The sequence below is a fragment of the Thamnophis elegans genome, chromosome 13 (assembly GCF_009769535.1).
Source record: "Thamnophis elegans isolate rThaEle1 chromosome 13, rThaEle1.pri, whole genome shotgun sequence".
NCBI lineage: Eukaryota > Metazoa > Chordata > Lepidosauria > Squamata > Colubridae > Thamnophis > Thamnophis elegans.
Window position 1 is genome coordinate 13585083 of NC_045553.1, and position 16247 is coordinate 13601329.

General features: G+C 43.9%; 1 protein-coding gene across 2 annotated transcripts in view; it reads right to left on the reverse strand.

Annotated features, from left to right (window-relative positions):
• TMEM132C (transmembrane protein 132C) overlaps positions 1-2316 on the reverse strand; it is a 93946-nt gene extending 91630 nt beyond the window's left edge. For both annotated transcript variants that reach the window (XM_032229950.1, XM_032229949.1), the window contains exon 1: positions 1433-2316. In XM_032229950.1, the coding sequence (XP_032085841.1) occupies positions 1433-2316 (884 nt within the window). The remainder of the gene's footprint in view (positions 1-1432) is intronic.
• Between the last annotated feature and the right edge of the window lie 13931 nt (positions 2317-16247).

Below are 16247 nucleotides of genomic sequence, written 5' to 3' on the forward strand. Positions count from 1 at the left end.
GCTGATTTACCACTAGCTTATCCAATACTCAGGACCTGGACTTGGTAACACAAGGAAACGACAGCCAATGGCTTTAGCCAGCCATCAACACTCCAATCAACAACTAAAAAGCCACACACAACCTGGCACCACACAAATACTATGCATAGACTAGCCTGAAGCGCTGAGAGAGTTCTCTTTTAAAAAAGTTTTTATTTTTATTTCTCATACACACATCCACAAATATACATTCTCACTCTCTTACGTGGCGCTAGGGATTTGAACTGCCAAACTGCTGACCTTCTGATCAACAAGCTTAGCCACTGAGCCATTGCGTTCCTTCAAGTCCAAAGTGGTATTTTGGCAATTACATCCAACAATTCTAGCTAAGCTTCAGTGTTTCACAATGCTTTTCTTTTATGCTGAATAGCAAATTTTGAATAATGATGACTTTGCGCAATGTAAGAAGATTTCCATCCATTTTTTCCAGCTCGGGTAATCACGACCCAGATATAGGAGATCTCTGTGTAATAAATGACCATATGGCCATGATATGAATCATGTTTGAAAAGGAGAAATGTAAAGCAAATATCCCATAATGTAGCTTTAGCATTAGCTATAAATAAAAAGAGAGATGCCAGCCGTTTCACTGCATTTCCAAAGGAAAGTTGGATGCACACTGGAAAAGAAGTAGTTGGAAACTCATATTGTGTCAACTTGCCCAACGATGCTTGAACCCTGTCAAGATCTTTGCAGATTCAAACCTGCGAGTCTCAAAGTTAAGCCTTCCCAACCCAGTGTCCTCCGTGTTACAGAGCAGGGGTGTCAAACTCAAGGCCCCGGGGGTCAGATCCACCATGGAAACAGAGAAGGATCGGCCCACAGTGCCTCTGCCAGCAAAAACGGAGCTTGGGAGAGCCTCACGCATGCTCTGTTTTTGCTGGCAGAGGGTTGCAGGAGGCCGTCACAGCTGAAAAAGGAGCTCATTTTCGCTGGCAGAAAGTGCTGGGGCCACCACAGGTGCCCCCGACATGAGGGACATCAAGTTGGCCACGCCCACCTGGCCACAACCTCTCCGGCTCCCCGAGGTCAAACACAACCCTGTTGCAGCCCGCAATGAAATCGAGTTTGACACCCTGTTATAGCGTTTAGAACCCTGACTACCAAGCAATTTTCTGTCAAGAGAAACAGAGTTTTAAAAGAAGAAACTCTTTTAAACTCCCAAACGTCTAGAAACTTTCAAAGAGATTTAGTAGCACTAGAAGGAAAGGATAATCAGGAGGAAAAGGAGGAGGAGGAGGAAGAGGTGAAGGAAAAGAAGAAGGAGAAGAAGGAGGAGGAGGGGGAGAAGAAGAGGAGGAGGAGGAGGAAGAAGAAAATGATGATCCCATACAAAAGAGGGGATGAGACAATAAGAGAACACAAGTCAACGGATCAAGAAAGCATTACCTACCTGAGAATAAATTGATCCACCGTGATATTGTTGGTAACTGTCACGGAAGCGGTCACAACTTCTCCCTGTTTGACGGGCTTCAACGGCAGCTGGATGACTATGTTGCTGTCCAACCACAACTCAGTCAGCTGAGAACTCTCCGGTGCCTGGTGGAGACTGATCGACCCAACGCGTTGTAAGTGGGACATCCTTTCCCCTGCCCCTTCTTTTCCTGGACGGATTGCATTACCCTTCCGTAGGTCTTCAGTGCTACACTCCCCATTTTCACCTCCAGGGTGGATCGCGTAATAAAGCTCTACCGAGATCCCATCAGACCGATCGGCCATTTTCTTACGACCAGTGACAACTGTGGGTGGGTTAAACCAGGTTGGCTGAAGCTCTAGACTAGCCACGCATAATCCCAGGTCTCCTTTCAGTCTGCAGCTACCCCGGACTCCCAAAGTTTCCCAGAAGGCAAAAACGTGCATGCAAGGAAGCTGTTCAGACATGCTGTAATCATCCCAATCTCTCCCCACAATGTAGAAAAGTATCTGGACTTTGGGCTTTGTCAAGTAGATTTTTTCACTCATGATGTAGGTTTTTAGCTTCCAGTTGAATGTAAACTTGTTGGTGGGCCCAAAAGTGCTGGACGTCCACAGCAGATCCTGAGGGACATCATGTTCCACCAAGAAGGGTCCATAGCTAACACTGACGATGGGCCTCTTCTTACTTTTGTACGTAAAGAAGGTTTCCACACGAGATTGCAAACTTGAGTTTTTCATGAATTCATGGTTGGCTTCTCTAAGGAAAAATGAAGACTCCGTGCCAGAGATCTGATACTTTACAGGTAGATACGCTGATAAAGATGAAAATTTCTGGATATTGTCCAAGGCAACACGTCCCATGGCCACTATTATAGAAAAAAAGGGGAAAAACCAGAATTAAACATTTAGTTTGTTAGGAGCCAAATAGTAATAATTTATTCAGAGATACATATGGATGCAAAGCTGAGACCTATCACATTGTCTTTTCACCTCAGCAAGAGGAGCTGCTATGAATTACAAATCAATGATGGCAACCTCTTAGAAAGAAAATGTATATAAAATGTTTTATAGATGGCATTTACCACCTGCTAGGCTAGCAAGTCCCTTGGACTGCAAGGCAATCCAACCTGTCAGTAAAGGAGACCAACCTTTATTGCTCTTTAGAAGGCCAGACCCTGAAGAGGAAACTCAAGTACTTTGGCCACCTAATGAGAAGGAAGAAGGACTCACTGGAGAAGAGCCTCATGCTGGGAACGATGGAGGGAAAAAGAAGAAGGGGACAGCAGAGAACGAGGGGGCTGGATGGAGTCACTGAAGCAGTCAGAGTGAGCTTCAATGGACTCCAGAGGATGGTAGAGGACAGGAAGGCCTGGAGGAGCATGGGGTCACAATGGGTCGGACACGACTTTGCAACTAACAACAACAACAAGGTTAGCTATAACGCCTAAAAATGTGTCTAGCAAATGTTGGAAATGTAACCAAAAAATGGGCACATTTCATCATATGTGGTGGACTTGTGTTAAAGCAAAAAAGGAATTTTGGCAAAGATACACAGGTGGTTAGGAAAGATGATAGGGAAACATATAGATTTTAAGCCTGAATTGTTTTTATTAGGTATAATATCAGAAAAATTAGATAAGAAAAGTATGTATTTAACATTACATGTCATATCAGCAGTGATGATTATATTTGCACAATATTGGAAAAATGAAGAAACACCGCGAGATGAAGAGACAATTAAGCAGGTAACAGAGAGTGCAGAAATGGATAGATTTGAGGTGGGCTGCTGGGGGTTTGCAGGGGTTTGGGAGAACCTCTAGCTAAGATTTTGTGCAGTTTGGAGAACCACCAAATTCCACTTCTGGCTGGCCCCGCCCACCCCTCTCTTCCCAGGAGTCCCCACACAGCCCATTTTGGATGCAGGTAAGTGCAGGGCACACATGGAGGCTTGATGAAGGTGAAAAATGGGTCTATCGGAAGTTTGGGAAGGCGTCCAGAGCCTGGGGAGGCCATTTTCACTCTGCTGGAGGCTCAAGTAAAGCCTCTGGAGCCCGGGGAGGGCAAAAATGCCCTCCATGGTGCAGGAGGCTGACTAGGCCATGCCCACCATGGCCACACCCACCCATCAACTGGGCAGAATCCCTTGCTAAAATTTTTGAAGCCCACCCCTGGATAGATTGACATTGAAAATGAAACACAAAGAAAATACAGAATACTAGCAAACATGGACTTTATTTTATCCCTGGTTGGAAAAAAGGGGTGGAGATTAAGAATGTACTGTATTTCTCAGAGTATAAGATGCACCAAGATTGCGAAGAGGTGATTTTTTTTAAAGGTTTTGCATTCTGCAGGCCTACCAAGCCCTCTGCATGGCTCATTTTTTTGTGAAAAGTGGGGCATGCAAAGAATTTGAGAGGCCTGCATAGTGCTCCTGGGGGCTGCAGGGGGCAAAAACAAGCAAAAAATGACCCATTTTTCACTTTTTTTTGCCCTCCCCAGCCCCCAGGAGCACTTTGCAGGCCTCCCAAACCCTCTGCACATAAATTTTTGTGAAGGGGCGGTGTTTCGGGAGGACAAAAATGCCGTACTCAGTGCATAAGACGCACACAGATTTTTACCCTCTTTTTGGGGGGAGGAAAGGTGTGTCTTATGCTCCCCAAAATATGATAATCAGAATTGTTAAACAAATTAAACACCCAGACCACACAATGTTTATTAAACATTAAGAAATGTAATTAATTTTTAAAAAATCAATAACATTTAATTTAAAAAAACAAAACAAGAGATGCTGCTGTGAAGCACTTCATGGACATCAGAGCTACTTTCCCCAAGCTTTTTCAAACTTCTAGGAGAGATTTATCCTGCTGTTTGAAGTGGTCGAAATGATTATAACTTCTTCTTTTGAGAACGTTCCAAAGAGCAGAGCTGAATAAAAGGAACCAGAACAGATAATCCATCACACCTTCAACCCAGGGGTGGGTTCCTGCCAGTTCTAACCTCTTCTATAGAAGAGGTTCCACAAATCTACAGTGCCATTTAGAACCTCCCCCTGCCCATCCGCATATCATCAAGATGAAGAGCCAGAGGAGGAATTCTGGGAGTTGAGGTCCACAAGTCTTAAAGCTGTCAAATTTGAACACCCCTGGGTTTTTTTCTTAAAGGGTTAAGGGTGCAAGGGTCTTGTAACTTGACAGCTTTAAGACTTGCACATTTCAATGCCAGAGTTTCTGAGCCAACATTTTGGTTGCTAAGCAAGAGCATTGTTAAGTGAGTTTCACCATATTTTACAAGTTGGTCACGACCACCCAGTCACATGGCTGGCAAGCCACTCCCACTCAGTCACATGGCCAGCAAGCCACTCCCATCCAGTCACATGGCCGGCAAGCCACTCCCACAAAGCAGGCCACACCTACAGAAGAGGTTCTAAAAAAATTTGAAACCCACCACTGCTTCAACCAAACAATGACTCCTAAGATGATGCTGGGGGAAGCCTTAACAACTAATTTAATACTTAGTAAGATCACACCTAGAGTACTGCATTCAGTTTTGGTCACCATGATATAAAAAAAGACGTTAATACGCTAGAAAGAGTGCAGAGAAGAGCAACCAGGATGATAGCAATAGCAGTTAGACTTATATACCGCTTCATAGGGCTTTCAGCCCTCTCTAAGCAGTTTACAGAGTCAGCATATTGCCCCCAACAACAATCCGGGTCCTCATTTTACCCACCTCAGAAGGATGGAAGGCTGAGTCAACCCTGAACCGGTGAGATTTGAACAGCCGAACTGCAGAACTGCAGTCAGCTGAAGTAGCCTGCAGTGCTGCATTTAACCACTGCACCACCTTGGCTCTCTTAGGGGACTGGAGACTAAAACCTATGATGAACGGTTGCAGGAACTGGGCATGGATAGTCTAGTGAAGAGAAGGACCAGGGGAGACAGGAGAGCAGTCTTCCAATATTTGAGGGGCTGCCACAGAGAGGAGGGGGTCAAGGTATTTTCCAAAGCCCCTGAAGGCCAAACAAGGAATAATAATGGATGGAAACTGATCAAGGAGATTCAACCTAGAAATAAAGAGGAACAATCAACCAATGGAACTGAAGTTGCCTTCGGAAGTTGTGGGAGCTTCCTCACTGGAAGCTTTCAAAAAGAGACTGGACTGCCATCTGTCCGAAATGGTGTAGGGTCTCCTGCTTGGGTGGCAGGTTGGATTAGATGACCTATGCGGTCCCTTCCATCTCTGTTAATCTGTAGTCGGTAATGTATACATATGTACCTGCAATCTACTTTTTAATCACTTGGGGTTCAGTTGGGTTTATTTATTTATTAAATTGATTTGCCACCCATCTCACCACAAGGAGCTTGGCCCAACTCAGCTGCGGATACCTATTTTAGCCCTGGGATTTTACCATGTGAAATGAGCCGTGGTGGCGCAGTGGTTAGAGTGCAGTACTGCAGGCATCTGCTGCCTGCCGGCTGCCTGCAGTTTGGCAGTTCAAAATCCAACTAGGCTCAAGGTTGAGTCCGCCTTCCATCCTTCCGAGGTGGGTAAAATGAGGACCCAAATTATTGGGGGCAAGAGTCTGACTCTGTAAACCGTTTAGAGGGGGCTGTAAAGCCACTATGAAGTGGTAGATAAGTCTAAGTGCTTTGTAAAGTACCAAACACAAGTGAGATGTAGAGTCTAGTCTAGATTGGCATTTCATGGCTATCTGGGGAATTCTGGGAGTGGAAGTCCACCTATCTTCAAGCAGCCAAAGTTGAGAAACCACGGTGTGGGTTGCAAATGCTAAGTTTCTTACACCGACCCTCCAACAAAATGGCGACTTCATTAAAATTCTACCTAGGCCATGCTTTACAAGCATGTCCATGCCATCTGCCTTCCTGCGAGAATGAGACTTAGTGGGATGCTATGAGGTGGAAAAACAATAAAAAGTCATCCTTCTTTTTCTTTCTCTCCCACCCACCCCCATTCCCAATGAGGCACGGAGGAGAAGACGGCAAGGAGAAGCCATAATTTCCAAATGGTTATTTAAGGTGATGCATCTTCATATATAATTCATACCGAGGAACGCGAGGGTAGAATTCATTTCCTTCCAAATGAGCAAAGTGCTATTAAAATCCTGAAAAAATGCAATTTATAGAAAACAAAACATAATAACTGCACGAGACAAGAAAACATGGAGCAGGGTAAGAGCCTGCCAATGAAAAGAAAATCTAATTGACACGTAAATTATTGTCTCTCCCCATCTCTGTCCATCTTTGTTCCATCTCCATTTCCATCTCAGTCACATCATAGTAAAAAAAAAGGCAGACATGTTTCGGTAGAGAAATAGAGCTGTGGGGCATCATGCAATGACACAACACATGTGTTGAAGCCCAGCAGTCTCACAATCTCTTGAATAATAGCAATAACCCTTAGACTTATATACCGCTTCACAGTGCTTTGCAGCCCTCTCTAAGCGGTTTACAGAGTCAGCCTATTGCCTCCAACAATGTGGGTCCTCATTTTACCCACCTCGGAAGGATGGAAGGCTGAGTCCACCTTGAGCTGTTCAGGATCGAACTGCTGGCAGTGGGCAGAGTCAGCCTGCAATCCTGCATTCTAATCATTGTGCACCAATGGATGAAAGGGAGGAAGGGAGGAAGAAAGGGAGGGAGGGAGGAAGGAAGGGCAAAAGTAATAGCAGTAACACTTACTTGTATACCACTTTACAGTACTTTACAGCCCACTCTAAGCAGTCAGGATCAAACTCCCAGCAGCGGGCAGAGTTTGCCTGCAATACTGCATTCTAACCACTGTGCACCATGGATGGATGGGTGGGTGGGTGGGTGGGTTGAAGGAAGGAAGGAAGGAAGGAAGGAAGGAAGGACAATAGTAATAGCAATAATACTTACTTATATACCGCTTTACAGTGCTTTACAGCCCTCTCTAAGTAGTCAGGATCAAACTCCTAGCAGTGGGCAGAGTTTGCCTGCAATACTGCATTCTAACCACTGTGCACCATGGATGGATGGATGGGTGGGTGGGTAGGTGGGTGGAAGGAAGGAAGGAAGGAAGGAAGGACAATAGTAATAGCAATAATACTTACTTATATACCGCTTTACAGTGCTTTACAGCCCTCTCTAAGTAGTCAGGATCAAACTCCTAGCAGTGGGCAGAGTTTGCCTGCAATACTGCATTCTAACCCCTGCGCCACCACAGGTACTAACCGGGTAGGGAAAATCCTTGTCTCCTCTCAAATCATTCCTCCTAAAGATTCTCCTGGAGATTCTCAATCATCCAGGTCATGGTTGTTCCAAAGATGCTTTTTCAAAAGGCAACTGGGTTTCCTCCCAGTTTCCATCATAAATAGCTGAGGTGGCAACTGGTTAGAGTGCAGTACTGCAAGCTACTTCAGCTGGCTGCTAGCTGCAGTTCGGCAGTTCAGATCTCACCAGGCTCAAGGTTGACTCAGCCTTCTGTCCTTCTGAAGTGGGTAAAATGAAGACCCAGATTGTTGGGGGCAAGAGGCTGACTCTGTAAACCACTTAGAGAGGGCTGTAAAAGCACAGAGAAGCGGTATATAAGTCTCAGTGCTATTGCTAGTTTGGAAAAGCACTTTTGGGACATCTCAAGAGCTTTTGGACCACAAAATCAAGAGTCTTTGGAATATAAATTAATTCTTCCACTACATTCTCAGCCAACATTATCATTTTTTCCCCTTCTTTGAGGCAATGAGGTCTAGCAGGAACAACCATCTCAAAGGAATGGCCACAAATTTGGACATTTTATCCTCAAAATTCCCCTCTTTGAAAGAGTCATCAGACTGGAGCTACAGAACTGTGGGAGGAGGAGTTCCTGATCAATCCAATCCTGTTTTGCATCGTGTCAGGTCCTGTCTAGCCTGGGATAAAATCCGAAACAGATGCACCAGGGGAGAATTCAAATCAGATGTTGAAAAACGCTCTACTCTTTTGAGGTTGTCATGGTTCTTTTCGAAACATCTGTTACTTCCACCAAGATCAGTCAACCCATCAAACTGGCCTCCAAAGATAAAAGATCATTATTATATATTTAAAGATCATCTTCACTTTCTGGCGTGGCCAGCCTCCACTGAGACACAGTTTCTGTAAGGTCACCGACAGACATACCCTGATTTTTTTTTTTTATCACAAGCATCCCTCCAGCTCGTCTCATGTTCTTTCTAAGAATTAGCTGGGAGGCAGAGAAACAGAGAGGACTGCAAGATCAAAGGGCATGTCAAGTATTTGGAGTATGAAGAAGAGGGTATAAAAAAGGACCAGAAACTCCATGGAACAGATAAATCAAGGCAACTGTTTGTCACAGGCAGACATTAAATCAATTTGCACCATTCACTCTTTGAAGAATCTATTTTGCTATCTGTCCAGGGCATTTCCCTTACTGGAGAATGTCCAGGCATGGCCACTCTGTTCTTGGATCTTTATTTTTATCCCATTTACTTGATTTCCACCTCACCCTTTCTAGTAAATCATGGAGGAGGAGGAATAGGAGGAGGGGGGGAGGAGGAGGGGGGGAGGAAACAGATGAGGAGGAGGAGGAGGAGAAGAAGGGGGGGAGGACATTAAACAACAATGACCTGTCTGCTATAATTAAAATCCTATATCTTATGGAAATCAACCAGCAGCAAGGTGCCAACTGTGCATTAAAGACTTCAAAAGTCCTACTTCCTTGCACATGAACTGATCTATACTCTACACAACAAATCTACACGACAAATCAATCAGCAGAGTTGACCGCCGGAAGGCAATGGATGCACTTCTGAAGGAAATACCATAAACGAATTGATTTTCCTTGGTCATTGTCCATAGCTGCATGTTCTTGGGAAACTCCCAACTGGGCAAGGAGAAGGGATCAAGCAGGCTATGAGCCTTGAGTCTTTGTGCAGTCCCAAGTGGCCTAAGACTGAACCCTACCCAGGTTTCATGGAACTTTCTCTGTTTATTCCCAAGGGGAGCAGCCTGAAGGAGATTCTTGTACTATAGGCAATCTTCTATCTTCCTCCTCCTCCTCCTCCTCCTCCTCCTCCTCCTCCTCCTCCTCCTCCTCCTCCTCCTCTTCTTCTTCTTCTTCTTCTTCTTCTTCTTCTTCTTCTTCGAAATTACGTTGGGTCCGGAAATTTCCCCCCTATAAATAAATACCTGGGCAACACCAGGTTATCAGCTAGTATAGAATAAAGTAGTTAACCCAAACCTTTTACATGTGGAACTGGTTGCTTGCACTTGTCATTTCTGCCTCCAAGCACCTCTGTTATGTCCTTGAGATCAGGAACAATACTATGCCACCCTATAATTAAGGATATCCAATTGCAGCTCCATAACTGTTTCCCTCTGAAGTATTTTTTTTTAATATTGTTCCAAGCTTATGCAAATGAATTGGATTGTGCCTTTCCACCAGTGATGGAGGGGTTGGAAAACAAGGCAGATGTTCTCTTAATCAGGGCCACCTCCTTCCATTCTTTGTGCTGTCAGGCTGTTCTTTTTTCAGGCATTGTTTCCTTGTGTTCGGCCAGCTAATTAAAGAAGGGACATCAAGGAGAAGCAAGGAAATGATAGATCTGATACTATTACTCCTTCCTTCCTTCCTTTCTTCTTTTTATTCTCTTTCCTTAATGACAACACATTTTTCCCTCTCCTTTCAATTAGGGCCATAGCCATTAATGGATTACTCCGCAGAATTAATAGCTCCAATGCAGCTTAAAAGGAGAGAGAAGGAGGGGGAAAGAGAGTACTCATTTTAATTAGAAACAGAGACTGTGACCCCAAGTTGCCATCATGGAATTGCTATTAGCTATCCAGGAAAGTTCCTCCAGAGAAAATGAGTCCTCCGTCATCAGCTGTTCCTTGCTTATTTTCTGGGCAACAAGAGGAGACACTCAAAGCTTTCAAACCAATTGACTCGGGCACCCCAGCAGAACCTAAGCATTAATTGGAAGCTAGTGCATTATTATTGGACTCAGCTTCCTAGGGAATACAAAAGGCACGATGGTCTCCAGATATGACTTGTGACTTGAGAAGAAGAACATCTTTGAGAAGCCAAGAAGAAGCGCGATGGATCCAGAACTCCTGTTTGGGCAACCTTTTCAAGAATGAGTCTTCTAAAGGGGATGGTGTCAGGGTTCCAAATAGCACCCAAAAGTAAATCAGAGTCCAAGGCAAAGTATTGCTCAAAGTTCCAATCTATTAAGAGAGCCATGTTGGCACATCAGGGAAAACCCGAATCTGAAAGCTTCCCGGTTTTCCCCACCCAGTTGAAAGTTCAAGATCTTTCCCCCCTACCCACAAGCCCATCACATGGTCCAATCTCCCACTGCCACACTGGCAGCTTCCACCCATCCAGTTCTGGTCAGGTGCAGAGGTGCGAAGACAAAGGATTACCTTGGCTTTCTAGAAAGAGTACAGTGGTGGACCTGACATGACCATTGTACAGCCGTGGTCATTGGCTACTGGTAGACCTGCTCTCTGTAAATCCAGCTTGGATGACACTTGGCTTGGTTTGTCCTAACATTTGGCATTGCTAGGTTGGAAAAAAAATAATAGAGGGATAGATGCTAATTTGGAGTTCTGCCTCTTCCCCCTGACCCCCCCCCCAATTAGATTATCCTCTTTCCTGGAATTTCTCTGATTTAAAAAAAATGTGGGATTCTTTTGGTGTTGAGGTCTGTCAGCTGCCAATCCCTCCAGCAGCCAAATCAGAGGAGGAAGGAGGAGGCGTGGGAGTCAGGGACACATCAAGGCAACCTGGGAGCTCTGATGGGGAAGTGGGAATGGAGCTGTCAGAGAGAGAGAGACAGAGGCGGAACCTAGGCTGTTCATCAGCCCTCAGATGGAGAGTCAACAGCCCCCAGGTCTGGAGGGGGCTGATGAGGAAGAGGAGGAACAGCTGGGTTCAGAGGACAGGCAGAGGAGAGGAGAGCCATGGAAATCTATGGGCCGGTCCTTGGGACAGAAGAACCACTGCTGCTAGTGAAATCCCACCCTAGCTCTGGGGTTAAAACGCAGGGGGCAGAGATGAATAGATGAGGCAGACAACTATTCATCTCCCTGCCGGAAAGACTTGTTAGCCTGCGATGAGAGATAAACTTTTTGCCAGGGCTGCCGACATTCATAATCAAGAAATCTTTTGAGTTCACATGAGAGGGTTTGTCGTGTTTGGGAAGCTGGGTCAGAACCGTTGGGCTCTTAAAACCAACACTGTAACATTTCGATGGATAACAGAGCAACCCTTAATGAGAAACTATGAACAGACATCTGTGCATGCCCACACACAGGGACACCCGTGCCTCAGTTTTTCTACGAGAGCAAACTTTGGCAACATAAGCTATGTCTGAACTTTCCCCTCGCTCTTGGCAGGGATCCAGATGACATCAAGCGCAAGATTCATCAGCTGCTTCCCATTATCCACTCCATATAAACTTGCAGAAGACACAAACACTTCTCCTTCTCCCCCTCCTGCCCCAAACTTTGGAAAAGTGGGACCTTCTCAACGCATGACGATCGCTGAAGTTTGGCTCGTATAAAGTTGGGAACTAATTAAAACCAGCAGCTGGCCTAAGTGGACAGATTCTTTCCTCCATCCCAGCTGGGGTTAACATCACATTCTCTTCCATCGTTACAAATGCAAAACAGGCGACTGGATTTCGGATGCACATTTGTTTTTCGGGTCTCCGAGATGTGGAGATTATGAGAAGTCAGAAGCAGCGCTTTGCTTCTTCGCTTGGGCTTAGATTTTTAGTATTTTGATAAGATAAGAAGCTGATTGTCAACTCTGCTGGTGGGAGATGCAGGCGCCAGTTCTCCTAATTCTTCTTTTTAACCAGTGCCACCAAGTCCTTTGTCTGAAGTCAAGGAAAAGTTGCAGTAAGCCTTGATGGACCTATAACTTTTTTCCCAGATTAACAGAGTTGGAAGGGATCTTGCGGGTCATCTAGTCCAACCCTCTGCCCAAGCAGGAGACCCTACACCATTTGTGACAGATGGCAGTCCAATCTCATCTTAAAAATCTCAAGTGATGAAGCTCTCACAACTTCCAAGGGCAACTTCTGTTCCATTGGTTGATCGTTCTCATTGTCTGAAAATTTATCCTTATTTCTAGGTTGAATCTCTCCTTGATCAGTTTCCATCCATTATTCGTTGTCTGGTCATTGGGTGCTTTGGAAAACAGCTTGGCCCTCTCCTTTCTGTGACAGCCCTTCAAATATTGGAAGACTGCTCTCCTGTCTCCCCTGGTCCTTCTCTTCCCTAGACCAGCCACGCCCAGTTCCTGCAACCATTCATCATAGGTTTTAGTCTCCGGGTCTTTGATCATCTTAGGTAGATTCAGATTAACAGAGTTGGAAGGGACCTTGTAATTAATTAGTCCAACCACCCTCACCCAAGCAGGAGACTCTACTCCATTTCTGACAGATGGCATTCCAGTCTATTCTTGAAAGCCTCCAGTGTTGAAGCTCCCGCAACTTCTGAAGGCAACTTCTGTTCCTACTGGTTGATTGTTCTCACTGCCAGAAAACATCTCCTTATTTCCTGGTTGAATCTCTCCTTGATCAGTTTCCATTCATTATTCCATAGAATAGAATAGAATAGAATAGAATGGAATAGAATAGAATAACAGAGTTGGAAGGGACCTTGGAGGTCTTCTAGTCCAACACCCTGCTTAGGCAGTGAACACTACACCACTTCAAATGAATGGCTTGTCTGGCCTTTAGCTGCTTTGGAAATCACATTGTGCATTCCCAGCTCAAACTGGACTTCAGAATAGCAGCTATCTATCTCTTTTGAATGTGGTGCCAGCACCTTTCTGGCATGTTCATAGCAATGAATTCTTTGAGAATTTCCAGTTCTCATCATATTGAATTGTCTAATGCACACAACACATTTAGCCAGGTCAGGGAAAGACTTAGAGGCAGATTGCGTTAAGCTTGGTTAGGTTCCTATTGGTTTTGTGGCTTAGTGTGGTTATGAATCCATCCACAGGGAGAAAGATCCATCAATGGATTAATTCAGAAACCACATTAAACACAGAGCAGCCAGCCAGCCACTTCCCTACAATGTAAAAGATTTTAAATCCAGAGGACTCTTATTTGTGGTTTAAGGCAACAGGGAGATCTGAAGTCAATTTCCCCTCCTCCAGTTGGAAATAATGTAAAGCAAACCAGACCAAATAGGAGCAAGAATTTGGGGGCAGGTTGGGGGGAAGAAGGAGGAGGAAAGGGTCTGATTCTCTTCTTATAGTCAATGAACAGAAGGTAGTCATTTATTTTGTAGTTTCAAAGTTGTGCTTTCTGGAATTTTTCTTTCCACCCTCGCCAACAGTGAGTTCATTTCATAGCTTGCTGGTTCAAACTGAATCAAAAGCAGACTTGCTTAGGGCCAAAGTGTCTGTTACTATTTATTGCAGCGGCAGCTACGTAGGTAGAAGGTAGGCAGCCAGGGAAGGGCTTTGTTATTAGGTTGCAGCCACATGCTCCTTATGACGAGACCTTCCTGAGTGCCGGAGTTGCCAAAGAATTCCTCTGATGTCTCCAGTGTGGCAAATTCACCATCTTTCCATAGATAAGATAAGATAAGATAAGATAAGAGAAGAGAAGAGAAGAGGAGAAGAGAGAAGAGAAGAGAGGATAGGATAGGATAGGATAGGATAGGATAGGATAGAAATAAAAATAGACTAGAGATTAGATTAGAATAAAATACAATACAATTGTTAAGGATATGTATATGTACTGTCTTAACAAAAGGAAATTGGATACAAATTGTAAACAGTGACTTGGACAAAATGGCTTAGAAATTTTGCTAATTAATTCTTACTTAGAATATGTTATGAAGGATGATTTTTGTAATAATTAATGAAATGTCATTATGTGGTTGTGTTTTTAACTACGGACTATTTTAGGCAAAAGGACATTAAAACAATTTTAGTGAAATGAGAGTTGTGGTATGCTGAAAGTAAGATTCTTAATTTTTTTTTACTTAAAACACATAACTGATATGAATTATAAGTAATGACTGTGGAAGAGATGCACGAAAGTTATTTGTAACCAATTGACACACTTTCTACAAGATATAATGTAAGATGAATTGTTTTTGTGTTGTTTGTTTAAATAAAATAAAAAACTCTTTAAAAATAAAAATAAAATACAATAGAATAGAGATAAGAATAGAATAGAGAATAGAATAGAATAGAATACTTTATTGGCCAAGTGTGCTGGGACACACAAGGAATTTGTCTTTGGTGCAGATGCTTTTAGTGTATATAAAAAGACAAGATACATTCTCAAGAATCATAAGGTACAACACTTAGTGATAGTCATAAGGTACAAATAAGCAATCAGGAAACAATCAATATCAATATAAATCATAAGGATGCAAGCAACAAACTTACAGTCCTGCATTCAGAAGTGATAGTAGATAGGAATGATAAGAAGACTAATAGTAATAGTAATGCAGCCTTAGTGAATAGTTTGACAGCGTTGAGGCAATTATTTGTTTAGCAGAGTGATGGCATTCGGGAAAATACTATCCTTGTGTCTGGTTGTTCTGATGTGCAGTGATCTATAGTGTCATTTTGAGGGTAGGAGTTGAAACTATTTATGTCCAGGATGTGAGAGGTCTGTAGATATTTTCACAGCCCTCTTTTTGACTCATGCAGTGTGCAGGTCCTCAGTGGAAGGCAGGTTGGTAGCCATTGTTTTTTCTGCAAATAGCAATAGCGCTTAGACTTTTATACTGCTTCACAGTGCTTTACAGTCCTCTGTAAGCAGTTTACAGAGTCAGTATATTGATCCCAATAATTTGGGTCTTCATTTTACTGACCTTGGAAGGATGGAAAGCTGAGCCAACCTTGAGCCAGTCAGGATCAAACAGGAAGGGAGGGAGGGAGGAATGAATGAAGGAAGGAAGGACAATAGCAATACCACTTAGATTTATATACAGCTTTACAGACCTCTCTAAGCAGTTTACAGAGTCAGCCTCTTACCCTCAACAATCTGGGTCCTCTTTTACCCACTTTGGAAGGAGGGAAGGCTGAGTCAACCTTGAGCTGGTAAGGATCAAACAGAAAGGAAGGAAGGAAGGAAGGAAGGAAGGTGAGGGAAGGAAGGAAGGAAGAACAATAGCAATAGCCCTTAGACTTATATACCACTTCACTTGGCTTTACAGCTCTTTCTAAGCAGTTTGCAGAGTCAGCCTATTGCCCCCAACAATCTGGGTCATCATTTTGCCCACCTTGGAAGGATGGAAGGCTGAGTCAACTTTGAGCCTGGTGAGATTCAAATTGCCAAACTACAGGCAGCCAGCAGTCAGCAGAGGTAACCTACAGTACTTGCACTCTAACCACTATGCCAACATGGCTCAGTAAACCATGCAATCTCTGATACAGACCAGTAAATTATTCTCCTACGTGTCTTTCCTGATTTGGTCACCAAAACCCAGGTTAGCAGAGAAAAATACATTCTTAGTGTTACAAGCATCTTTCCCTGTTACTCCTGCCTCCTTCTTCTCATCTTGACAATCAAGCCCGCCCTCATTTCTTATCTCCCCCCTCCCAAGTTCTCTCTGATCTGCTAAATAGCCAGCAGGAGGAGCCCGCTGAATATTAGACAAGCAGCAGTCCCCCCTCCCCCTCCCCATGCAGCCCATTCATCTCTTCTATTGCTGGGTCAAAATCCAACCTAGGCAAGCCTGAAAAATTGCAAGCAGGAACATCAGAACCTGAGAAACTGAAGCAAAGAGATGGTTGCAATACATTTGGCTTTCTTACTAGAGAATCATAGAATC